Source organism: Hyposmocoma kahamanoa, unplaced genomic scaffold, assembly GCF_003589595.1.
Source record: "Hyposmocoma kahamanoa isolate Upper Pololo Valley unplaced genomic scaffold, ASM358959v1 87, whole genome shotgun sequence".
Classification (NCBI taxonomy): Eukaryota; Metazoa; Arthropoda; class Insecta; order Lepidoptera; family Cosmopterigidae; genus Hyposmocoma; species Hyposmocoma kahamanoa.
The window spans coordinates 7621722-7649390 of NW_020654422.1; the positions used below are offsets into that span (position 1 = coordinate 7621722).

A 27669-nucleotide genomic window follows, 5' to 3' on the forward strand; every position below is an offset into this window, starting at 1 on the left:
TAACCCTAATTGCAGCAATACTCTTAAACGTACTTGATCCCTAGACACTTTTGATGTGTGTATTTAATATAAATGAAATACTTATTGCGAAAAGCCAAGAAAAAAATACTGTTAATTAAAAAAACATACCCATGTGATATGTGTATCCTAAGAAGGTAATAATAAATGTATGTTGGCACAGCTTCACATGCCCTTAAACATGTTAGGATTTACTTGGGACCATTCTTGTCCTAAGTAAAAGTTGAATTTAGTGAGTAATTAAGACACATTATTCACCACATGGACTACTGAATAATTCTAGATAATTTCAGTTTTTGATAAACAATACATACACAAACAAACTAGTGGAGTAATTTCACAAAAAAAAAAATTGAATATCAATTCAATAAAAATTTAAAACAACACAGACATACGGGAAAACCAGATTTCTAATCTATGGGCTGGACTTTTCAGGTAATGCAAAATGGTATGGATGATGATGATCTTGCCTCCCATGTGTTTATTTTTATATTGAGAAATTTAAAAAGTTAGGATTATATGGATATAATTGAAGTGACATATTAGCTATCGAAACAAACAATTGATGTTTTGGTTAACCATGTGTACTTTGTTTACTATTGTACTTAGCTTTATACTAAAGTGCTGGCTGGTGTAAAAGAACAGTCTAAAAAAGGGATTAACCACTGCTACTTGGCACTTTGAGCAACTTTTAATTAGTTGACTCCTTATTTGCACAATTAATAAAATTTTTAAATACCCAAATTGAAAAATTCACTGTCACGCATCCTAGACACACCCAGTGTCTCTAATGATTTTAGGAAAACTGAAATAAATTTAGAAAAAAATATTATACAATTTTTTAAACAGAGTTGAAAATACAGCTGCGAGTTAGAGACACTGTGTGGCTCTAGAACATTCACACATTCTCACAAATAACCCTCAATTCACACTTTTATTTCTCAATAATTTTGAGAAAAGTTAAGGTTCAAAAGGGAGTTTTGATGATTCATAGAAATCAGCACATAAGTCTTGTGAAATGATTGTAATTATAATAATTTCAAATGCAATTTTCCTGTAGCAATTCTTCCTCCATGTTATATTTTTACCTTAAAATATTTTCCTAGCATCTTATTATTACAATTTAAGAAACAATAACAAAAGATATTTAACAAAAAAGTCCGTTGCCAAAGAACAATAACTCACATAACATTCTATTTTAAACTTGAAGTTAACTTTATGTAAAATGTATATTAAACATTCATTACCTAATTGGTACGCTAATAAGGACAGCACGTCAAGCTTGTCACTTAAGATATAAATAGAACAAAAGACATAAGTTCAAAAGAACAATCCAAAGTGTCAAAGTTGATGTGCTCTTGATTGTACAGTCAAGGACACATCAAGCTTGACACGTTGTATTTTGGACCGTTCTTATCGGAAGCGATAAGAGTTGGATTCAAGTTTTAAGTGTAAAGCTTGATGTGCTTTTGACCCTGTACCTATATATTTTATGACATTTATTTTAATTTTTTTAATATGATACTTTAAGCTAAACAAATTTTCTAACAAATAAAATGTATAACTAAAACATTTTACATACATAACTACAAAGTGTACATATAATTCAAAAAGATTTTACAGAAACCTCATTCTGTCAAAGATGTTATCATAACATTACGTCAACATGATATATCACATGTTTTTCTATTGTGTCTGAAATCAATTTCAAATCTGTAAAGTGAAATACAAATTATAATGCTGCTATCTTGTTTCCAATATAGACAAAATTCTTTTCACTAATAAAAATACACTCATTTGATTTAAAATTGACATTGTATTGATAACCATATGAAGAAAGAGTGTGATTCCATTTTCAAGAATTTTAATATAATCTTTACACTAATAATGTGGTTGACTTTTTTAAATCACAATGTACACTTGCATGAATGGTGTTAGAACTCTTTTCTCATGTAAATGGAAAAACACCATGGCACTTGCGCAGGATGGCAGGCAGCACTACATAGGGCAAGCAGCCACTTTTGCTTTATAAAGTCTTGGACACTTTATAAAGGAAAAGTGGCTACCCAGTTAGTAACTAGTGCAAGCAAGAGCAAGAATTTGCTGGGGCAAGCACTATGTGGTGCTACTTAGGGCCTGCTAGTGCAGGTTGTTTAGTAACAAGGCCCACCTGTAAAACATCATCAATGCAACAGGTGTTACAACTGTATTTACAAGGGCACATGAACAATCAATTTGCATTTTTATAACCAAGTATGAAACAGCAACAAAATCTATTTTTGATGACATACATGATACAAATTGGAGACTTCCCACAATATGGAAATTTAAACTGGCTAATCAGTATATAGTCCTGCTGCATTGTTAATATTATATCAAAATTATTTTACAAACTTCAGAACCTCACTGAATAGAACAATAAACCGTATGAACAGAATTTGTATTCAATGAGATTCCAAAGTCGAAATGAAAAATTCTTACCTTCTCGTATGCGTTTGCTTAGTGGATACTCGCTGTCGTCGGCACTTCGTTTTCTAGCGTTACTTTTGGGTGACGCTGACGCCATCCCATCAGCTTGGGGCATCTCCAGCATTTCGCAATCTGTAGTTACATGGGAGTTTTCCAATGTTTTTGGGTCATGATAGCCATAATAGCAATTTGTAGATACGTGGATATTTTGACATTGACCCATATATTGATTGGCTTCAGCACAAATTGGAGCGGGGCGCATGGCGTCAAAATTATTTCTAGCGTCTTGCATATGGTACAAATCGATGCTGCTGGCCGGCATTTTTGTGAGCGTCGAGTGTAACGTTTGGCAGCGGACGATTAACTTCGAGGTAATCAAACGATTTCACAGCCACAGTAATATGTATTTATACAATTAAAGTTCTGCTAACTGACGCCACGACAGGAAAGAAAACGAGAACGGCGGTAACAAACGAAACTTGCGAAACACGCCGAGAAAAACTGACAGCTAGAGGGAATGAGTGACTTGCATGATTTTCGAATGACAACTTTAGAAAAATTACCAATCATTCATTCACTTCCGGTCAAAGTGTTGTTAATTTTCCGAAAAAATTTAATTAGAAATTTTTCCGGAAAAATTCTCGAAAAATTGGAAAACTATGATTTCGAAGACTCATATTACGTTTAGAAATATCTTTCGAAGTTTTATTTAGCATGAATTATTAAATAATCTTGTGTTGGAATATGTCCATAAACTGCGTTCAGTGATACGCTGTGACATCTTCGCGCACCCTCTAGTATTTTATATAAATACTGTCACTTTGAAGTTCTATGTTCTAGTTGTAACCATTCCAAGTGGTTCAAATAAAACTAGCATATTTTACTCTTTTAATTACTACAATTTGTATAACTAAAGGCACCTAGAGAAAAACGAGATTTAAAATGATTTCACAACAACGAAAAAGCCTTTTTAATAACTCCTATCTCCTAGCATCGTTTTCGTTCTCTTGTTGGGTAATTTAAAATACGTTTATACCTTATTTGTAGATGTTATTTTTATTATAATATAGGTTTTTAATTTCTTAATTGTTTGTTACATGCTGATGGCTCTCTAACTAATGCTCACCAGATACATAAAATAATAATAATTGTAAAATGGCAATATAATTTTTTTAGAGGAATTCAAACAATATGAAACTTTGATATCGTATGCTGATATATACCTTTAATAGCTACTCACTTACTACTCGCCTACACAACATACCAGACACTTTTTATTTAAATTCCATACCCTTTCGAAAATCTGTAAAGGAAGCATTCATTAGCCTGCGTTGCAGTCCGCCTTCCCGTCCGCTGCGTATTACAGAATTATGAATGTAATTTCAGCGTGCAAGTCACCTGTAATTCTACAATGCGTCCTGAGAGACTCCATACGTGCGCCATATGCAGGATAGTGTGTGAGCTGTCTACTGCCTGCGTGTCGGATTGCTCACCACACACTATCTTGCGTATGGCCCATGTATAAAGTCTCGTAGGACTCATTGCAGGATAGCTTGCACGCTGCGACTACATTTTTCTTCCTGCATTACGCGGCAGACTGGGATGCAGGATAATAAATGCCATCTTTAATTCTGCTTTCCTAACCTTTTTAATGGCTAAATGCTGAAGCAAAGCCATTAATGATAATAATAAAAAAAAACAAATTCGACAAAATAAATGTTTACAGAGGAAACGCAAACGGTAGAAGGATGCAAATATTATATGGCAACATTCTTTTAAAATGTCACCACGTCTCAAAATATCGAGTTATGTTATCGAGGTAAACTTTGCGTTTTATGTAATATTTATTGCCCAAATCAGTTGCAGATTATTGCTAACAAGTAGGAAAATTTATTAAAAGTGTAATTTTGGGTAATTGTTGTGGTAAACATCTGTACATTGGCTGTAACTCCATACGTCATCCAGTTGGTCGTCATCAATTAATTTTGACTTTTTTTCCTGATATAGTGTGTTAATGGGTAATAAAACGAGTTGTTTGTGTTATTTTTTTTGCAGAGGCTGTCTAAAATAGACACTCATCAAAGTACAGGATGTTTGTACGGATTAATGTACGATGGGACATTGCTCGTCGTCGGGTTAAGTTTAGAATTGTTTGAGCATGAGAATAACTCGTACAACCAACTGCTGCTCAACTTACCTGCTGAGATTGAGCTGTGCGGGGCGTTAAAGCTTGGCGAAACGCTCAGTATTGAGTCAAACATTAAGGAGATATTACAGGTATTGTGTTCTTATTTTGTAGAAAAGTTGAGATAGCTACAGTGTTATATTAAAATATTATATTTAAGTATTAATTTTAGACCTACGTCATGCTTTGGTAATGTTTTACTTCGAAATATTTCAGGATGTTGATATAACCGACAACCCATTGGTCATAATATTAAATGAGAAAAAAGACATGAAAGCTCATTTTTTAGTTCATGATAAGTTTGAAGAGACACAGTATGATGTATTCTCTGCTGAAGATCTTTGGAAACAGTTCTTACATGTGAGGTTAAACACAATACTGCCACTGAGCTGTGAAGCTACCATTACAGGTGTTAAAAATATCATGCAGAATAAGAGGAAAAAGGTATTTGTGCTTCAAATAAGTTTAATATAAGGTTCAGCTGTTCAGCTCAGCAAAGTTAAATTGGAACCTTTTCCAAATTTAACAACAAGTGTTACAGGCCTTATTAAAAGCAATAAAAAAAATGTAAGAAAATGATGAATTTTTCTTTCATTTTTCGTATTGTGTATGTATACTTCTTGTATTGCTGCAACACCTGTAAGTATGTATGTATACAACTTGTAATGTCACCCTTGCTTTTATTTATCTCATCATGTGTTGTAGAAACATAATGTATCCTTAATGATTTTGGTACTGTACTGTCCACACAGTATCTCTCTAAAGTACAGTTCTGTTGTCATCAATCATTTAAAAAAAAATTAATTTATTTATAAATTTGTACCAAAATGATTAGTGACATCACGTGTTTTGGGTGGTGTGACAGGTTAATTGTGTTATTTACTGACTAGTACACAATTTTCATCCTTATTAAATTTGTTACAAAAATATTTTTGTTTATGTTTATTTGTTTAAAGATAATCAAGGAATAAGTGGCATGTAATAACTCAAATTAGTGCTATGCATATTAAACAAAACTTACATTTTTAACAATGAGTTAATGATGGAAGTGTTAACGGTATTTATTTGCATAAAGATCTTCATTTAAATTATAAAATTGCCTTTTTCACAAATTGTGTAATAATTATTTGCATATTATTATACTCGGTAGGTTATGTGATTGTGGTTAATTAAATATAAATGCATACTAATAAATGCCAGACAAGGATACCAATAATAGTCTTAAACTAGGCAGTTCCGTATACTATAAGAACCAAGACAACAGAATCCACGCAGTGGATGAGAACATCCAAACCAGGCATATTACATGGGATTTTAGTAACGGGAGCAAGCAATAATGTGAGCATTACTGCATTCCAGTTTTGAAGAGTAAGGGTGCTTGTGAAATTACAGGCACATGAGACTTTTCAACTTATGTCTCAGGGTAATGGGCGCAGATCTTTGCAGTTTATAGATCTGAGAGGTACTGCAACTGTTATGGCAGTGCCCCTCAGATTTTCAAGCACTGTCACTGCGCCCGTCACCCTGAGACATAAGTTGAAAAGTCCCATATGTCTATAATTTCACCGCATTTCAAGTTTATTGTTGTGAAGTCTCAAGCTAGCAGTGCTATTCCAGTTTGGTTTTAGGTTATATAAGAAATAATTATAAAATACTGAGTGCATGTGTATTTGTTGTCATTAGACTAATTTATCAAATATCCTAAGACTGTATCTAAGCAGTGTTTACCTGTACATTTATAACATCACTCCATCACAACAATACGCAATTTTTTATGCTGTTTTTGTTTTTTTTAATATTCCTTACACTTTTTGTTTCATTCCAAGAAAATATTGGAAGTTATATAATTTAAAAGTATAAGAAAATATATTTTTTTTATAGAGAAATTAAACTCTTGTTACAGATAGCATCAGGTCAAGTGTCATTTCACATTGATGGCACATCAGTGTACTTGTTTGGAGTAGCATCAGATGTGGGTTTAACTGGGACCAGTACAGATGCCACTGTAGGTGAACTTGTGGACTCCATGAGCCCTGAACAGCCTACAAAGAAGAAAAAGCACATTACTAGTTCTGTTGTAAGTGTTACGGTATAATAACAGGGCGATAACTTTTTATTGATTGTAACAATCAATAAACTCTATCTAAACTCCACTCTGTTGAACATTGCTATAGGATACAAAAATGTATGATGTTTAATATTTCATATTAAAGTCGAAGGTATATTGTTTATTATAATTATTAATACAAAGATCGAAACACTCAGAAAAAATTCGATCCGGCCGGATTCGAACCGACGTCTTCTAGCTTACCATGCCAACTAAGCCACGCAAAGAACCAGCGGACCTCACGAATTTTTTTCTATGTCACCAGCACATTGTGTGTTTGTATTTGGTTTTTTCAACGACTTTTTAGTCGTAGCGCCATCTATGAGAAATCTATGAAAGATTTATCACCCAGTTAGTACCTTTACAGTTACTAGTCCTGGCGAGAGATGTCGCTATTCGCTGTATTTTTTTTTTATTGAATTGATATTCAATTATTTTTTGTGAAATTACTCCACTAGTTCGTTATAATTATTAATACAAAGATCGAAACACTCAGAAAAAATTTCTTCGATCCGGCCGGATTCGAACCGACGTCTTCTAGCTTACCGTACCATACGCTATACCAACTAAGCCACAAAACCATCCAGCGGACCTCACGAGATTTTTTCTATGTGCTTGCGTCGTACCTTTGTGTTTGGTTTTTTCAACGACTTTTTAGTCGTAGCGCCATCTATGAGAAATCTATGAAAGATTTATCACCCAGTTAGTACCTTTACAGTTACCAGTTCTGGCGAGAGATGTCGCTATTCGCTGTATTTTTATTGAATTGATATTCAATTCAATAAAAATTATCGGTTCGAATCCGGCCGGGTCGAAGGAATTTTTTCTGAGTGTTTCGTCTCTTTGTATTAATAATTCTAACAAACTAGTGGAATAATTTCACAAAAATAATTGAATATCAATTCAATAAAAATTAAAAGGGTATATTGTTTAGTTAACAGAATTTTAATTTATTAGTCTTAAGAAGATTTAATGTTTACAATTCCAGTTTCATAAAGTTTGCCTGACTTTTGTCATTTGTTAAAAAATAACTGCATTTGACTTCCATTTCACCAGAAGGAAAGTGACGATGGAGCATTCACACCTAAGTAATGGCCATTCACTCAGTAATGCGATTTCACAACATAGCTGTTCCCATATAAATGTGGAAGCAAAACGCTTCATGCAAATCCTTGGAATAACCACAATATAGGGTTGGAATCTCAGCCTATGTCTAGTCCCCTAGTGATAGAAAGGGGAAGGCGGAATTAAATTGTGCAATTCCCTCGCACACTCTCCGTGATTTTCTTCTTCCGCCTTTAGCACCCACTACTGAATGTAGGTCTCCTCATTTCCACGGTATTCTCTTTGATCTCGGGCCATGCGCATCCAGGTCTTTTTGGTTACCTTGTTTATATCGTCCACCCATCTAGCTTTCTGGTGATCAACACTTTGGGTCCGTCTTATATCCTGTACAATACCAATAAGCAGGCAATTTACAGAGGTGTTTAAGGTACCGAAGTCTCGCCTCTACTAATTCCGTATCACCTATAAGCTTCTTGGCCTGCATGTAGTATTATTATTATATATATTATTAGTAGTATTATACTATTAGTAGGGAGTATGTATTGGATTGAATTTTATTTTTTAATTCTTTCCAGGAAATAGTGCCTGTAAATCTAGTATTGAAAACAACAAAGGATATATTGTCAGATAAGCTTGTAAAAACAGCTGTTAAAATGATGACCACACAAAGGAAACGTAAGTGATGTTTGTACTTTCTGCCTTTTCGCACAATTATAGGAATAGACAATTAATTCCCTGTATTGTGAGTAGCAGAGTAACCATTACTCTGAAGCACTATACAAAACACCCAGGATAGTATTATTGTAAAATATTTATTGTAATTTATAGCTGCATATTGCATCAGCATGCCTTTGCGAGTGGACACCCTGGCTATGATACACCGCAACACAAAGCTGCTGGATTTGTACACAGTGCTAGTAGAAGCAGCTTGCCGCTCCCTACGGTTGTTGGAATGTGTACTGATAGAACAACTAGGTTTGTATTAAAACTGCTACAGTATTGTATAATTGATAAAACTTTTAAATTCTTGGAAACTAAAGAATAATTGTTTTGGTGTTTTTAATTATTGCATTTGACATTTTAATTTTAATAGCATCAGTATGGGAATGTTATTCCTAAATTGTGAAATTAGAACTGTAAATTTGTTAGCTAACAAAGTTGAATACAACCATAATATATGTTTTTATCAGCACATCACCATACATTGCATAAAATGACCTTTGTGTTTAACTCGAATGGCAATATATCTTGAATGAAACAAACAGATACAATTATAAGCTTTATTATGGGAACAGGTCAAGAAGGAATTGGGGATGGTGCAGGATTACGCTTGCCAGAGACTTATCATTACTTACCGCAAGAAATTGGCCATTTTATTACACGTATAGTACCCAAAGGAATCCCAGATGAAAGCATGGGTAAGTTAAAGGATACAATTCAATATAAAACGCAATGAAAAAACAAAACGAAATATAATTCAATTTCACATACCATGTGGTTCAATGGTTACAAAACACCCCTTCATATTTCCCCTGGGAAATGTAAAGAGCGATTGTTGAGATAATTTACTTGTAGATTTCCTTTTCTAAAGCTGCCTGGGTAAATACCTATTTAATATAAATATAAAGCAGCATTGTAACATATTGAATAGCATGTGAGGCAATCATAAGTACTAGAGATTGAAGTTATAAACAACGCGCGCACACTCATAGCCCCGCACTAGGGAAATCTTGTATCGCAGGTGCCATAGACACACACATAGACAACCACAAATTACATCCAAACTCACTAGAAAAATAAATGTAGGCCATACAAATATTTTTGTCGGCTCGGGAATCGAACCCGGGACCTCTGCGTGGCAGTCCACGGAGTTCGGCCACTGAGGCAGTTAAAAGTTATGACTCACGGCATGCCCTGCCTGTGAACTTATTATTTCCCGAACGCTATAACTTGGACATTTTCAAGGCCAGTGCGAATAGGCATTATTTAGATGTGCATGCTACATCGTCGACCTCATCGTCACTTTCCATCAGGTGAGAAGGAGGTCAAATGCGCACTAACATTTAGTTTTTTATTTATTTATTTTATTTACGAAAATGTCACCAGGCTGAGTTTATTACTACTTTCGATTAGTAGATCATCTGAATGTTTACCATTTTCAATGCAATAAAAATAATAAAATAACTTAATTGTTTGAGAGGTGTCTGCTACATAGGCTGACCCATGTATTACAGGGAAATTCTGTTGTCCCTGACCACCAATTTGGATTTAGAAAAGAGCACTCAACTGTAGAACAAGCCCACAGAGTATGCAGAACAATAAGAAAGTCATATGACAAAAAGAATACTGCTCATCGGCTTTCCTTGACATACAGCAGGCCTTTGATAAGGTTTGGCACAAAGGGTTGCTATATAAAATATAGTCTTTACTGGCACACAGATTCTATGGAGTCCTGAGCTCATACATTAGTAACAGAACATTTCAAATTAAGGATAGCACACATTAGGATTTCATGAAATCTCTGCAGGCGTTCCACAAGGTTCCGTACTTGGACCTGTTCTGTACACACTCTTCATAGCCGACCTGCCACAAAACCCAAAGGCCACCGTCGCTACCTTCGCTGATGACACGGCGTTACTAGCTTCAAGTAAATGTCCAGTTGAAGCATCCCGACTCCTTCAAAGCAGCTTAAACGAAGAAGGAGGATTGGCTAGCAAAATGGAGAATTGCTGCTAGTGAAACTAAATCAGTACAGGTCACCTTCACTCTCAGCAAAGAAGACTGCCCACTGGTCACCTTAAATGGCGCTCAACTCCCACACCAGAATACAGTGAAATACCTGGGAATGCATTTGGACCGCAGACTTACCTGGACGAAACACATCCAAACCAAAAGAGATGAGATCAATTTGAGATTCAAAGGACTCCTCTAGCTGATTGGACGAAATTCTAAACTGGCCATTGATAACAAAATCTCTAATCTCAAATAATTTCGAATTTACAAAGCTATACTAAAGCCAATTTGGTCTTATGGCATACAACTCTGGGGCTAGTACCTCTAATATACGATATCCGACAGATGTCAAATGTGCCATGGTTCATAAAAACAACGGAGATCCACGAATTTCTTGACATGCCCACAGTTAGAGAAGAAATAGCTTCCTACAGTGATAAATACAGAACTCGGCTAGAACATCACCCAACTAGCCAAGCAGCTCACCATGCCTGAAAGCCTATGCCTAAAAGCATACGACGACTAAAAAAAGGCGTGACATCCATGACGACTTTGAGTCAGTAAAATACCTGACTACACAATCTCTAGGGCAGCGCTCCACTGGGAGTAGCACCCTTTCCATTATGAACTTCATACAACCAATCTGTTTTTAGCCAGGAAGGCTGATCGTAGGATAAAGAAAGGAAAAAAAACTTACAACTTAATAAAAAATAAATTTTTCGTCTTATCTGTTTACGTGTTCGTACCGCGGTCTCCTCATGGTAACTAAAACGCATATGGATGTCCTCGATAATACAAATGATATGAGCCCAAATACAAGGTAGCTGCCGTACACTGTTAAGGAATTCCTAGAGCTGATCTGATGGAAATGCAGACAAATGCTCTCATTTGTCTGCATTTCTATTTGATCAGCTCTAGTCACCATAACGTTTTATTTTCATTGGAATTACATCTGCAACTGCAACAAACTACTAAACCAAGCAGAGGTCCCGGGTTCGATTCCCGGGCCGGGAGAAATATTTGTATGACCTATATTTATTTTTCTTGTGAGTTTGGATGTAATTTGTGTTTGTTTAGGTATGTGTCCTTGGCACCCGCGATGCAGGGATTCCCTGTTCTGTGGTTTCCCTAGTGCGTTGCTGCGAGTGTGTGCGGTATTGTATCCATGTCACAAGTTTTATTGAAATTAACGGAAAGTGGGTAAAATTCATAAACCGGATTCATCCCTTAATTTGCCACCCTTAAAGGTGGAATACTTTCTTCAAATTTGAATGGGACCATTATTGAGGCACCCCCATTCCAACAAGAAATAAATCATCGATATCGGTTCACAAATAAATGTCGGAGTAATCGCGTAACACACAAAAAATCGCGTAAAATACGGTCTAAATGAGAACTTCCGTTTTTTGAAAGTTGCTTAAAAAAACGAGGAGTAGGATAGCAGCATTTGCGTGTGTTATTTATTTTTTTTATTTTTATAAAGCAGTGAATTTGAGAGATCTTAAAAACATCTTAATATCATCTCTTTAACTATTCATTCAGTTTTTCAATGTGTTTTGTATTTGACAAATAAGTTGTTAAGATTATCGTAAAACGAATGTACCTAAATACAGTTTTGACGAACATTGTTTACAGATAGAGAACGCCGTTTACTCCATGATCAGTTAGCTTTACCATTGGACAGGCCATTTTTCCGCCGAGGCAATGCGTACCCATACAACAGTGGAGGGAAATTGGTGAATCCTCACGAAGCAGTGACTATGCCACCCACAAATAATGAAATTAACGTGGCTTTAGTACGAGGAAGATATACATACCATCATTATATGCAGGACAACTTCAACGACGACGGGTGGGGTTGTGCTTATCGTTCAATGCAGACCATATTTTCATGGTTTAGGTTAGTATCATATTGATGGTTTTCTATAATGACACAAAAAGTTAGTATATTAGTGAACATTAGTGGGCGTGCCACACCAGCATACTAATAAAATGCCTAAACATGGGCGCCACCAATTTGTTACTATAAACATATACTATCATATAACATACTATTCAGAATACTGTTAGAGCTGTTCCTAGTCCTCTGCAGTAAGGATGCGGTCTTCTTCCTAATCGTTGCATAGAAATCGTCTGTTTGCATATCTGCAAACATATGGACGCAATGCAGAAACGAGAAAGGCCCAACAGCAGCCCGAATCCGTTATTAAAATAAAAAAACAAAAAACAATAGGATTTTAATATATACACAGTTGGAACTGTCTAATTGTTATTATGGTGACAATGGTATTGATAGGTGTTGTTCAAGGTAATACAGAGTAAAAAAGAAGAATCCAATAGAATTTTGGAACACAAGTTTTTACATATTTTTTTATTTATGTAAATTACAAAAAACAAGGGTGTCCCAAAATTTTTTATTATGAATATAATTTTTAATTTTCCATATATGGACATATTTGTTGCAAATGAATTCCTAATTTCCGGCATAAGTTATTCAGTGTCATGGGCACCCTTATACTTTATTGATTAATAGAAATACTGGTGGAAATGAAACGTATTTTTTCGGACCTAACGGCGCGTTTCCATTATGTTCTACCGTTTTATTTATCGTTGGACGACTGCCGCGTCTAGCCTGTTGCCATATCACGACTATCTGTCGTGCCTGTCGTGGACGTTTATTTTATCATTGAACGACTATCGTGTCTAGCTGTTCCCACTAGCCTTGTCGTTTGCAAGACAGAATCGTTTGAAGCTGCGATTATTTGTCGTCACATTTTTATCGTGACGTTTTATTTATCGTCGTCGGACGGTATAGGTTAAAATGCTCGACTGTCGTCTGGACATAATGGGAACGCGCCCTCAATGTAAATAAAAACATGTGTAACAATCTTGAAAACCTAGGAACTCGAAAAATATTAGTCTCTTGCTTACCGTGTATTAGTACCAACTTCTGAATTCTGGATCATCCAATTAGTAATTGTGGTCAAGAAAACAAATTAGCCACTGCAGCGCCTCTATAAGCGTCTAATTTGAATTACATTGTCCAACTGTCCGCATGTTAGGAAAAAGAATTGTTTTGCGAATTACAAAAATGTTAGTTATATTTTGTTCCATTTTAGGTACCAAGGATACACAACAGTAGAAATACCAACTCACAGGGATATCCAACAGTGCCTTGTTAACATAGGGGATAAACCATCCTCCTTTTTAGGTTCTAAGCAATGGATAGGGTCCACAGAAGTTATGTTCTGTTTGGAAACACTACTTGGAGTACAGTCGCGGATAATATTTGCTAACAGCGGAACTGAGCTACAGAGCTACGCACCAGAACTTGTTCATCATTTCCAGAAACATGGAAGCCCTATTATGATAGGTAAATAGAAAGTTTACACTGTGTATACTGTATTAACTTTAATCTGTCTTTTTTTTAATATGGAGTAAAATGACATTTACAGGGTTACCAGTTTCATAAAATGTTAAATGGTCAAGTAGTTGTTGTCCACAGTTTTATTGATAGATTGTGAACGAAGGTAGCCCAAGCTTTTGAATCGTTCTTTTCGGAAATTGCTGTGAACGCTACAGAATCATTAAATTCCTCCCCTTCTCTTGCTATTGTTCTCCTAAAGGAAAATGTTAATGTTTGTGGCAGTTTATTTAATTTCCGTCATGTTAATCCACAAGACATCATAAAAGCTTTTAAATCAATACATGTTAAAAAAACTGAAGCTCTCTGGGGCATATCAACTAAAGTTATAGACTCAGTTATTGATCTAATTTCCCCACATTTAGCTGTAGTTTTCAATAAGTGCGTTGACGAAGGTGTTTTTCCCGATTTAATGAAACACAGCAAGGTTATTCCCTTATTCAAAAGTGGTAGGAAAGTTGATCCTAGCAACTTTAGGCCCATTTCAATCTTACCAGCTTTAAGTAAAATATTCTAAAAGGTTATGCTGACTCAATTACTGTCCTATTTCGGTAGGAATCATATTTTTCATAGTGAACAATAAGGGTTTACTCCTAAGTTTAAAAACTACATTAAAAATATTTTCATTGAAAAGTCATATTACAAAATTGAAGACGTGTTAGATAAGGATGTATGGAAAGATGATACGGCTCCAGAATCCACACAAATTTGAATCAAAGTGTGTTCCATAGCATTTAATTTTATTTGAAAAGAGCAATCCCTAGAGTTTCTTGCTCGTTCTTCTCAGGGAAATCAGCGTAGTGAATGAGCAGTAGCTTAATGTAATGTAAATGTGATGTTTTCAAGTGTAAATTTATTTTACCTATGGAATAAATGATCTTTGACTTTGACTTTGGTAAATATGCCAAAAATGTACGAATTGTGAATGTTACGACATTCTAATTATTACTAATTGCGTTATTGCCTTGTTCATTGTTATATTGACAGATGGCCTACTAGTATTGAAATCAATTTTTGTTCATATACATTTTAACAAGAATAGGCAGAATTGTTATATTGAATTAAAATTAAAAAGTTTAAAGTCTTTTGTTTGTATTTTGAAGAGACATAGTTAGTTCTAAACACAGTATATGTAAGTATGTATGAATTTAGAAAAATTGACACTTCAAACAAAACATATTCGGCTATTTATTACATAAGCGTGGCCAACATTCAATCGATAGAATATTGTACCGACTGCAATCATTAGATGTCTGCAAGTGGGCAACACTTTTGCGTAATGAATGGAAATGTTCTCCATCCTAAAAAAAAAGACAGATTGTACATTCACATGTACATAATATTACTTTGAAAAATGTGTGAAAGGTCGACTCGTATTTATACGATTAAGTAAAAAATACATATTTTCATCTGTTTTTCTTAGTAATAAGAACGTCCTCCGTAAAATTTAAGGTTCAATTTACATTACCGCGAAAGGGAGTGAAAGCGAATTTTTTAACCAGAGCATAATGAACTTGATGTCAATTGTACGACCTACAAGCACGACGAGCCGTAAAACGGTCTGATAATTCTCGCGCAGTCTCGGGAATCCCCGCAGCTATATACCATCTCGTATATAGTTTCTGTTTTACACAATTCACATAAAAGTTAACTGCTGAATGGTTCTGGGGAAGTTTAACGCGCCGTGCAAAAGTGCGTCTTGTTTTGGATACAAGCAACCGGCAACTATGAAGAAGAAAATAGAATGTTCACTTCTAGTTGTCGGTTGCTTGTATCCAACACAAGACACACGTTTGCGCGACGCCTTAGTAAAACTGTCGTTGAATTAATATAAATTTGGTTATATATAAGATTTTTGATCCAACTGCATGCAGACGACAAGACGGTCCCAAGTGTCATAGTATAATTTGTCGTATTATAAGTGTACTTATACAGGCTGTATATTTGAAAGTGAGACATATTGATACATGCCGTAGTAAATCACGTTACAATTTAACATAGACTAAAATAAAATTTGGATATGGGATAGAACAAAAAATAAATCAACAAATGTGTTTTGATGTGTACATAGGAATAAACCGATTTCCTTTACGCTTGATTTCGAGTGCAATGGGAATACTACCAAGCGAGCGCCGAGTGAGACAGCAACAATAACAATGACTTCGTATCTCCCTTCCTACTTAGAACCAACAAAGCACCTCATTTCTCTAGAAAATAAAAACCACAAAGTAAACTAAGTTACTCACCTACGCATTATTATTTATGTTATGATGAAAAAAGCTGTTATCGAAATGATTACGTTTTAGTTTATGCTAATTATTTTTTACTTCTGAACTATCGTCGAAATGTTTTACGTACTAAAAAAAGATAAGTTTATGATTTAGTAACTAGTTATAATTGAATAAGAATTGAGATTTTTAGCGTCGTTAAAAATGTGAAATCAGATTATTTACAATGATTACAATTGATTTTTTAGTTATTTACACTTACGCGATACGGAACTGGTGTTCAAAATGTCCTCCGTTTTCCACAATGCATAGTCTAGCACGTTGTAGTAAATTTTGTTTTAAATTGTTCAAGACAAACACATTTTGCCTCACAGTATAAAATGCTGAGATAATCCTCTCATGCAACACTTCGACACTATTCACCTCCTCCGCGTAAACTCCGATTTGGGAACATTCCAATAGCTCGCCTTACACTATCACCAGTTATTGCGTAAAGTAGCACCATCTCAGTCAATTCGACGTTAGAATAAATATCCATTTTGCGCGGGCGAGAGGCGCGTTCGCTGGGGTGCAGCCATCGGGCGAGCGGAAGTACAAATAATGTACGTGTCTTCGCTAGGCCAAGGTCGCGCGTGCACTGTCTCTCCAATTTTCAGATGCGCCCGCGCCCCCACTCTCGCTCGCCGTTGCGTCGGAACAATAATAGTGATGTGCATAGATTTCGATAACTAATGTTGTTCACAAAAAATAAAAAAATATTTTTTTGTAAAGTTCAAGTTCATTAGTTTGTTATTTCTTTGTGTTCAGAATCAGGAATGTAACGCACTCTATAAGTATGTCCCACTTTCAAATATACAGTCTGTATATAATTTGTCGTATTACAGGGCAAATCCCGCCTGTTCGGCGCGTCAATGCTTGCACTTCGCTCGGAGCGTAGGGTTGTCAAATTATTATTCTAATTGCACCTACAGATTGTAAACATAATTTGAAAAAATTAAGGTGTTCATCACGTATTTTAAAATACCTTTTGTTAAATGCAGTACTTACGTATTGATATTTTCATACTAGCGTCGCGGATTGGCATCTCTTTATGGGAGTATGATTATGAAATAGAAATAAAATGCTGAACAAATTCAGAAGAATTTGAGGCACTCTTTCAAACAAGCGTAAACAAAACAAACACGTCTACTATTTGATGTAATTTTTTAACACCGTCTTTTGTTTTTGTGCGTCCGTACATGGCGTGCTTGTATTATCATACTATGAGACGGGCGACTGAACAACGCATATCATATAGGGGAAGATTTATATTTTTATCGTAATTTCAGGTGGAGGAGTATTAGCCCACACAATTCTGGGTATTGAGTACAATTCGGCGACAAACGAGACGCGTTACCTGATTCTCGACCCGCACTATACTGGTGGCGAGGATTTGACCACCGTCGTCAACAAAGGCTGGTGTGGTTGGAAGAATTCAGAGTTTTGGAACAAAACTGCCCACTATAATTTATGTCTACCGCTGACGAAACCTGCTATATAGAATATCGTATTTGATTTAAAGCTTGTGAATTTCACTTACCACAGCTCCTTGAATTGCTCATTTTATAGAAACACGTCTCGTGTTCCTGTTGCTACTAGATTCGCAAACATTAGTGCTGTCCTCGATTTATTCCATTGAAAAGGATAGCTGTAATTTTTATAAGGCGTATCATAATCCGAATCGATCGAATTATGAACTGTGATAAATTGGCATTAAGGCCTCCTGATTCCACAAGATTGCATTTTTCTTTAATGTGAAAATATCTTAATTTGAATTCGCCATAGTAATTTAAGGGGATAGGTTAGGATAAAATATTCTCAGGTCGTCATGGCTGACTCTATCATAATAATTTGCAACTATTGCGTTATCGGTTTGCATTTTGAATGAAATTGAATTGTTTTATTTAATTGGCATAACCATCTTGCGCACAGCACATTCGTCAACTTGTAAATGTATAACTTTAGTATCTATATTGTAATAAAATTAAGAATATACTGTCTTCTATGAAAGGTCATACTTGTTTCGCAATTTGATTTTATTAATGCACCGACCAGGCTTGACAACGTAAGTAAAACAGAGGCGCAAAGTATCGTGGATAATGTAACACCATATAAAGGTTGTAATTGCACTAATTTAAAATATATTATTTTTTGCATTTTTTGAACGATCAATTTCTCTGATCGCTTGTATTATGTGAAAGTATCAGAGGCATGTAAGTTTTAAAATGGAGTTGTTTATATTTTGTACCTATTAAATTATAATTCCATTTATGCTGATGGTTTTACTCGAATACAAGTATATTAAGCAAATGGAAATTATTATACACTAAAGCGTATTGGTGATGTCTTTAAAAAACGAATAAAATTCAGTTACTTTCAATAAGTGAAGAGCCGGTGCTCAATCGGTTGGTTGTTCCAATACCAAGAGAGAGAAAGCATTAAGGTGCTTTTCCACAGGCTAGGGGAAACGAGACGAGGATTGAAATTTGTATGATAAAATATTCTCTCCTAGCGTATTTTCAGACGAGACCTGAATTATACATATGTTGGTGTAATATTGGCATGCCTTATTTTAGCGTGATCATGGTCGAGTTTTTGAAATTTGACTAGTCAGATAAAAAGTCGCAATTTAGACCGGTTCTAGTCGCAAAAAACTAGATTTAGTTTGTCCGCCGTTCAAAAGCTATAAGGGTGTTTTACTGTCCACGCTGGAATAAGCTTATTCCAGCGACACAATTTCTCATCTCGAGAACCACAACACCTAGCTTAGATCTGGTTATACTGAAAAAAGTAGTGATTTAGTCGGTTCTAGTGGTAGGTCAATGGTTGTAGTCGTAAAAAACTAGATTTAGTCGTTACGCCGTTTTGAAGATATGGTCTTTCACTGTCCACGCTGAAATAAGCTTATTCTGGCGGCACCATTTTTTAATCTTAAGATTTAACCTAGCTTAGATCCAATTGCACCCAGAAAAAAGACGTGAATTATTCGGTTTTAGTCGTCTCTTAAATAAAGTCGAAAATCTTAAATCGTAGGTAACCACGATTTAAGATTTTCAAATAGGTGGTTTTTTGCAAAAAGCCTTGCAGAATTTTTAAAGTCAGCCAAGTAATTTACATTATTGGTATTTCTATATTTTAATTATACTGTCCATTATCCCACTGCGAGCTCGCGATAGCTATTGATGGTAAGGTAAATTGGATGAAAACAAAAAAAAAATAAAAAATAATTAAACTTTTTTATTTTATTTACATAAATACAAGCATTACCTGAACTTATGTTATATTCTTACAATTAGATTATATTACAATTAAATCACAGAAGTCTAGTTGAAACTTAACATACTTTATTATTTGTTAGGTAAATAGTGCAACAAGAATGTACTTCGTAAAACCTTATTTGTGAATTATAAAACGTATTTCAACAAAAGGGCGAGTATCTTTATAATATCAAGTGACGGGACGAACAAGTCGTGCGCCTGATGGTAAGCTACACGTCTGTCCATAACAGTTGCAGTGCCACTCAGAGCTTTAAATCGCAAAAATCTGAAGGGCACTGCCACTGCGCCAGTCAACCTGACAAGTCTCACGTGCCTGTAATTTCAACAGCACCCTTACCCTTCAAAACCGCAACACAGTAATGGTGACATTGTTTTGAAAAGGGTGCTGGTGAAATTACAGGCACATGGAACTTGTCAACTTATGTTTCAGGGTGATAGGTGCACTTCCCTCTGACTGGAACTGCAACTGCTATGGACAGGCATATCGATTAACAATCCCGTTCCTTGGAATCATAAAGAATATATACGCAGTTGCTTGAAGGGCTGGATTTAGCATTCGATTTGGCCTAGGGGTGCACCATTTCGAGTGACGTTCAATGTCAGGGACACTCGCTGTATAAAATAAGTATATAAAAAATTTTGGGCCTAGGAACGTTCATACTCTAAATCCGGTCCTAAATGGTTGGTGTTGGCTCCAAGGTAACGCGTACACGGCGACCAACAGGCAGATTCAGGTAACCTTATTTGTATAATGGTGCATTTTAAAAATGTTATATAACAAATTAGTGTTTACAGTGAAATGATAAACGAGGAAATACGCTAAGTCACACGAAACAACGAGGCATCTAGGCGACTAGTTCTGCCCTTATCATAACTAACGTAATCGACATTTTTAGCGATATCTTGTTATAAACATATCTGGGACCAGCAAAATGAGATCAACAACCCCCTCTAATCGGTTTTTTAAATATTTTATTTAGTTTCAGTTTTATTGTTAATAGGGCATCGATCTTGGTAATCGATTTTAGGTATTCTATGCGCTCCGTGTATGTGTGCGTGTAGCATACGTTTTTAAAGTCGTGTGTAAGCCCAAGTGGCACAACCTTTATGTCAGACGTCATGGACGTCTGCGTCCGAAACAGGACTAAAGCGGACAGGGGGAAGCGTGTGGTGGCGCTGGCTACTACGGGACGGACTTTAGGTATTTCAATATTATAATATATATAATGTGATAACCTTCCGAGAAGTATTTACGTCGTACCAAGGGTTTATTTTGTTGTTAGAGATAACTTGGGATTTTTTCTATCGACTAACTACGAGTAATCGTGTTTCTAGAGAGTGATTCATAGATTGAATGAATTCTTAAATATGTTATACATTAATTTCATAACTCAAGCTTTAAGTATTAAAGATACATCAAGGGATTAAACGAACGCAATTATTTCACGATTTCGTATCGCTGCCACGGTGCAGTGAAGCTGAATTATACTTTTAATTGAAAATTTTTAGGTGACAAAACTTAAGGTGTCAGTATCTCGAAAGTTACCCCGAGATGCAAATGCGTTAATCATGACAAGGAGGGTAGAGTTGTTGTGGAGATCTTACATAAAAAAATAGTCTATAACATTATTATACTACCCAATTTCGAGGGATCCTAACTTTAACATAGAGATATGTAATAAGAATTTGGGTCCCTAATTTGGGCGTCTTATATATAAGTTAATAAGAGCGGCGCCTTAACTAGTAAGGACCACGCCCACCCTTGACCCAGGGTCCTTGATATCAGATAGTGTAATAAGCATTTAAGGTTTCCTGATTCCTTTATAATATAGTCACCTATTACCTCCGAAAACCCAGTAAAACTACAATGGAGAAACACGCAATGTACTTTAAAATATATTAAATGTAATTATGTGCTTCAGGCTCAAGCAAGTATACCCTCACTTTTGTATGAAAATCGTATTCTAGACACCATACGGTCACTTATAATACAATATACCGATAAAGAATGCCCCTATTTTATTATAATATACACTGAGCGTGTACGTGGTCATAGGAATAATATTGTCTGGATCTGAATCACTTCACATGTTATAAACATTTTGACGTGGGTACAGTTAACAGCACTTCAAGCAATACACTTGTTTGAATTTCGCTTCCAGTACCCTTGCACTGTGTTCCCTTCAACAAGCGGCACTATTCTCGAAGCACGTAATCCGTAGTTACGGCCGTTTTCTAACCATGGAAGACCTACGGAACTACTCTGAAGTCTGTCCACGAAAAAACGGGGTCTGTTCTCTTCTGTGTAACAGACCCCTGTTTGATGCTGTCAAATCGCGTTCTTAGTTCTAGCCCCGATCGAAATTCAAGTCTGTTGGTAATCCATAGTGGAAACGGCCGTAACTACGGATTTCGAGCTTTGAGAGTAGGGCCCAAGGACCGTCAATGTTTAGCTTGATGTGCTGCCGTCTGTACTTTGGCCTTTACGAAGATAACAAAGTTGTCAATTTATTACAGCTAGCAGTTCGCTTTGAATTTTCAACTACATTCTGACGTATAACTCACATGCATGAATTAAAAGCAAATGGAAATTTTAATAACAAAGTTTCCTGCTGGAACCTGAATAAATATATTTAGCGTGACAGCTGCCGTTATGTTTCAATGTAATATGAGAGAAAGAGAAAATACGAAAGATCGCGCAGCTCTCTTATATAATTATATACATTATAGCATAAGGATCAAAATACAAACATACTAAGTTGCTTTATTAATTTGCAGTTTGGGGAACAGCAACTATAAATTCTAATTATAGTAACACTTAAGACATCAATAAAGGCAATTTAAGATTTTGCTTCTACGATTTTTGGCAAATCTCAATTTTTAGTTCCTTATAAATAGATCCTAGTTGATGTATTTAAATATTTGTACGGACTTCTAAAAGCTGAATATGTGTGGTTTGTTTGTCGAAGTAGAATAAATACTAACATTTATAATTCTTTTTTTAAATACTGTGTATATTAGATACTTAAATATATTGTCTCAGATTTTACAAAGCTATAAAACCTTTGAACTATATCTAAAGCTGCAGTCTAGAAATGTCAAGTTACATCCTATCTATTGCTATCGTTTATAGAAATATGTATAAATAAATACATCTTAGGAGATTGACTAAACCATTTTCAACATTTTGCAAACTTACAACAATAAAATTATATTTATAGGATCTCCAGATCACAGTGCCGAATTTGCGGAAACTTTTTCTGAAAAACAAAACATAAATATAATTCTGCTGCATCAACCCGTCTTCCGTAGATGTACACTAAGCGCAGGCCACACCGCGAACGAAGCTAAGGTAAATTAGCTTAACTGACGTAGCTGCATGCAACCAACTATGCGACCTTAGTTCGGTTAGCTTAGTTCGCGGTGTGAACAGATGATGTAAACATGCCTGTGTGGACTGCGCTTAATTTACACTTGTACTTTTGACTCATCGTGGAGATAGGAGCGATATATTGTGAATCACTGACACGTATCATGATCTCTTAAGGCATAATTTACATTGGCACGGAAAAGAATGTAGGCGAATTTTTGTAAGGAAATTGGACATAGCTCGGAAACAATTGGGGGACGTTGACGCTGTCCAGGGGATTCTACCGCGTTTGGAAAAAAAATTACTGAATTATCTATACATATAAACTACACTACATACATATATAATTTTTTTCCCTTGTGATTTTTGTGTTAATATAAAAAAGCGTGTTTTAAGCGTGTAAATTATATTGTGGTGGTAGGCGTTGAAAAATTTTTATCTTGCCTAAGTGGGCGTTGAGCCAAAAAGTTTGGGAATCTATGTCGTAGATGGTAAAATGTATGTTGCTTTGCTCGTTTTAAAGCGTCTCAGCGTCGTCGCGCCGTCTGGTTGCGGCAATTTGAGACGACCTTAATTAGGAACGTAAAATGTGTTTCGAAGACTTTGTATGAAGCGCCTTGTCTACATTTATTTGGTGTATCAACACCAAATAAATGTAGACAAGGCGCTTCATAATGACATGATGGAGGGCGTTAATTTAGCTAAACTAAAGAATAATGTGGACCTTACCTTCTACAAATCCCGGGTCTTCTCGGAACTGATTACATTTGAATATAATCAGCAAAAAAAAAAGGCAAATCTGCCACAATTTTTTTTTCCTATGTGGATTAGGTATGAAGTTACCGTAAGAGAAAAGGGCGTAAGTACCCACACTTTTAAGGTCAAACTAAGTTAATTGGACGCATGTAGAAAATAAATTGGTAAAAAAGCGTAATTGCCTAAATACATAATTTTGTTTTAATTACACATTTCAATCACTTAAGTAAATGAAAAGGCGCAAGTCACATTTAAGTTTCTATCTTCTTCAGTTAAAACTGTACATATATGTATGTATTTACCGAAAAATGTTAATTTCCCAGGTGATAGTTACACAATGCTTACATAAATTTAAAATAAAGTGAAAATGTTACCTCTTATTTAATGTCATAAAAATTTTAAATATGTTAAGCTTTTAAAAATGTTTGGGGTGGTTTGGGATCTACCTCCTAGTGGTCCACCCCGGGCAACGGCACCTTCTGCCTCATTAGCGGGTGGTGACGGCTGAACGATCTCACTTTGCGGTGGTAGGCTCCGCAAGGGGCCGGCTGGCTTGCTACCACCCTTCCGTCGAAGTCAGGCGCCAAGTAGCTTGCTGCGTTCCGTCTGTGTGCGGAAGTACCAGTGCCTTTGTGGAAATTTGAGGGTGTTTGTTGCGCCGCTTAGTACCGGTCTTGGACTCTGAGATAAGCAGTACCGGGTAACTCATTCTGGAGGGTAGCGGGATCCGAGGCACGGTCCTGCCGTTGGCCGACCGCAGGCAGTAGGGGGCCCAAGTAGCGCGCCAGGCACGTGCAAAAGGCTGCCCCGCCACCTCGCGAAAAATCCCGAAATGCTCCACCGTGCCAGTTGGCGACTGGATGGGAGGACCCGGTGGCCATTTCGGGGGGGCTCGGGCGTCCCCGCAGTCTCCATGTGAGTTCCCCAATGGGCAGCTATCTTAAGAGATCCTATTGGTCAACTGAGTGGCGCCTGGAACATCAAATTTTTTCCCCACCAACACCACCAACCACCATGAAAATAAAAAGTCATAAGAAGAGTAAGTTTAAACAACGGCTGCACTTCCTCCCAATGAAGGTGCACCTCACTAACATCCGAGGCCTGCACTCTAACCTTGATCCGGTCCACTACCACCTAGAGACTGAGAAGCCGCACCTATTCTTCTTAACGGAGACGCAAATAGTAACACCGTCTGACGTTGCGTACCTCAACTACCCAGGATACTCGCTTGAGCATAAATTTCTGCAGCGAGCTGGGGTTTGCGTATGCGTACGTGACGACATTTGCTATCGGCGTCTCCGTTGCTTTGAAAGTAACGGGTTTTCACATGTATGGATTCTGGTGGACACAGGAATGGAGAAATATCTCTATATCTGTGTCTACAGATCGCACAGTGGTGACCAGGAGACAACTAAGCTCTTCGTCCACTTAACTGAGATGGCAGATAAAGCCCAACAACGGTACCCTTCAGCAGAGCTTATTTTTCTCGGGGACTTTAATGCTCACCACAGTGAGTGGCTGTTTCCGTACGTAAAAACAGACCATGCTGGGAGGGAGGCGCGCAAATTTGCATTATCGCTAAATCTCACCCAGCTGGTAAGCCAAGCAACGCGGGTACCGGATGTTGACGGACATGCAGCCAATTGTTTGGACCTTCTGTTGACAACAGATCCACACGGTCACTCGGTTTCGATCTCGGCACCGCTGGGAACATCCGACCACTGTGTGGTGAAATCCGTGTCGACTTACTCTCCTCCTGATGACTGTCCAAGAGGTACAAGAAGAGTATGGCGATACGAGTCAGCAGATTGGGATGAGATGCGGCACTTCTTTGCGTCTTATCCTTGGCGGCAAGTCTGCTTTTCCTCGGGTGATCCCTCGTGTTCTGCTGATGCGGTTGCAGATGTGATCCGGCAGGGAATGGAGTACTTTATTCCATTCTCCGACATTCCACTGGGTCACAAAGCCCGACCTTGGTATAACGTGGACTGCGCACGTGCTGAGGCCCGTAAGCAGTCTGCTTACCAAGCATGGGTACAAGCTCGCGACCGCAAAGTTCGAGCCCGGAGGGTTCGCGCGAGAAAGAGAGCTTTTAATTCTGCCGCCAAGTCCTGCAAACGCGAATTCCGGAAGGCTAGATTCAACCATATCAGCAGGATCGGGACCAGGCTTGCATCCTACCCTCCTGGTAGCAAGCAGTTTTGGTCCCTGTCCAAAGCAGTTGAATCCAACTTCTGCCGTCCCACCTTGCCTCCCATGCAAAAACCTGACGGATCACTGGCTCACTCTGCAACGGATAAAGCAAACTTATTTGCTGCAATGTTTGCAAGCAATTCGCATCTAGATGCAGGCTCAAAACATCCACCAAACTTACCTCGTTGTGACACTTCAATGCCGGAGGTCACAATCCACGCAAAAGAGGTTCGTAGAGCTCTGCGAAGTCTAGATGTGAATAAGGCCAGTGGTCCTGATGGTATACCAGCACGGGTACTGAGGCTTTGCGCGCCTGAGCTAACTCCTGTACTGACGTGTCTGTACCGCCTCTCACTAAAAACGAGAATAGTGCCTAAATCATGGAAGCTTGCAAATGTGCAACCAGTCCCTAAAAAGGGAAGCCGCGCCGACCCCTGTAATTACAGACCAATCGCCATAACTTCCATACTCTGCAAGGTTATGGAAAGAGTTCTGAACGGTAAGCTGCTATCATACCTTGAAATAAATGACCTACTCAGTGATCGTCAATATGGCTTCCGCCGGGGACGATCAACTGGGGATCTTCTCGTGTATGTTACGCATTGCTGGGGCGAGGCCATCGAGAAACACGGTGAGGCACTGGCCGTATCGCTCGATATCTCAAAGGCCTTCGACAGGGTTTGGCATGCAAGTTTGCTGAGCAAGCTTCCTGCTTACGGCATCCCTGCCGACTTTTGCAGCTGGATATCAGATTTCCTTGGGGAACGGTCGATTCGAGTAGTCATTGAAGGCTGCTCATCTGACTTGATGGCTATTGATGCTGGAGTTCCTCAAGGGTCTGTTCTCTCGGCGACTCTTTTCCTGCTACACATCAATGACCTATTGGTCCCGGGTATAGTTGGGTATGCAGATGACAGTACAGTTACCGAGAGATATCTGTCTAGCGCAGGAGACGGCAGGGAAGATATTCGTTCGCTGAGAGAGGCCATGGTAGAGCGAACGAACCTGACCTTAAGTCTTGTTGCCCAGTGGGGTGACAACAATCTGGTCAGCTTCAACGCCACCAAAACGCAGGCCTGTCTTTTTTCCGCAAAAAGGAGTCCATTTGATCTGACTCCTACTTTTCGGGGTGTATCTGTCCCAGTTACCGACCGCCTAGAGCTTCTTGGCACGACATTAAGCGCAAACCTCAACTTTGGCGCTTCTATAGAGTCTAAAGCGCAAACTGCAGCCAAGAAGCTGGGTATCCTTAACAAGGTGAAGCGATACTTCTCGCCTGGACAGCTTTTAACCTTATATAAAGCGCAGGTCCGGTCTTGCATGGAGTATTGCAGTCACCTGTGGGATGGCTCAGCGAAATACCAACTAGAGGCTCTTGACTCGATTGATCGCAGAGCCAGGAGGCTTATTGGCGACGATGAGCTCGAATATAAACTTCATAGTTTAGCCCATCGGCGAAAGGTCGCGGGTCTGTCGGTTTTTTACAGATTATACTTCGGAGAGTGTGCCCATGAGCTCCACCAGCTCATTCCATCCGCCCCCTTTTACCATCGGACATCTAGACGAACGGCGGGATATCACCCTCACCTGGTTGATATTCCTTTAAGTCGTACTAAGCGCTTTTCGTCATCTTTTATAATGCGCACAGCCCGTGACTGGAATTCCCTGCCTGCGTCTATTTTTCCGAGTACATACAACCCGAATATTTTCAAGGTGCGATTGAATAGGCATCTTCTGGGCGAGCTCGTACCAACGTAGACCTCTTCTTTGCTCTAGGGCTAGGTAGTGGTCAAGAGTTCGTCCA

General features: G+C 37.5%; 3 protein-coding genes across 5 annotated transcripts in view; 1 reads left to right on the forward strand and 2 right to left on the reverse strand.

Annotated features, from left to right (window-relative positions):
* LOC113235507 overlaps positions 1-2976 on the reverse strand; it is a 4693-nt gene extending 1717 nt beyond the window's left edge. Inside the window, exon 1 of one of the 2 annotated variants that reach the window (XM_026471239.1) lies at positions 2500-2976. In XM_026471239.1, coding sequence (XP_026327024.1) covers positions 2500-2809 — 310 coding nt within the window. In that variant the 5' untranslated portion in view covers positions 2810-2976. The remainder of the gene's footprint in view (positions 1-2499) is intronic. The other variant, XM_026471240.1, reaches the window with a different exon arrangement.
* Positions 2977-4267: 1291 nt separating this feature from the next.
* Positions 4268-18523, forward strand: LOC113235103 (ufm1-specific protease 2). Its single transcript, XM_026470676.1, has 10 exons — positions 4268-4306; positions 4543-4764; positions 4889-5116; positions 6576-6749; positions 8420-8519; positions 8673-8819; positions 9140-9262; positions 12213-12477; positions 13697-13950; positions 17558-18523. The coding sequence occupies exons 1-10, from the start codon at positions 4268-4270 to the stop codon at positions 17767-17769; spliced, it is 1764 nt and encodes a 587-aa protein (XP_026326461.1). The 3' UTR covers positions 17770-18523.
* A 1673-nt stretch (positions 18524-20196) lies between these two features.
* LOC113235102 (zinc transporter 9) overlaps positions 20197-27669 on the reverse strand; it is a 23104-nt gene continuing 15631 nt past the window's right edge. Inside the window, exon 11 of one of the 2 annotated variants that reach the window (XM_026470674.1) lies at positions 20197-22306. In XM_026470674.1, the coding sequence (XP_026326459.1) occupies positions 22254-22306 (53 nt within the window). In that variant the 3' untranslated portion in view covers positions 20197-22253. Of the gene's footprint in view, positions 22307-22681; positions 22807-27669 lie in introns of those variants that run through there. The other variant, XM_026470673.1, reaches the window with a different exon arrangement.

What these genes read in the sequence shown, in the direction of transcription:
- LOC113235103 (XM_026470676.1), top strand. Translation starts at nt 4,268, where the DNA reads ATGTCACCACGTCTCAAAATATCGAGTTATGTTATCGAG. An exon ending in GATGACCACACAAAGGAAAC is followed by an intron (nt 8,520 to 8,672) that starts GTAAGTGATGTT and finishes TGTAATTTATAG; the next exon opens with CTGCATATTGCATCAGCATG. An exon ending in TGGAAGCCCTATTATGATAG is followed by an intron (nt 13,951 to 17,557) that starts GTAAATAGAAAG and finishes TCGTAATTTCAG; the next exon opens with GTGGAGGAGTATTAGCCCAC.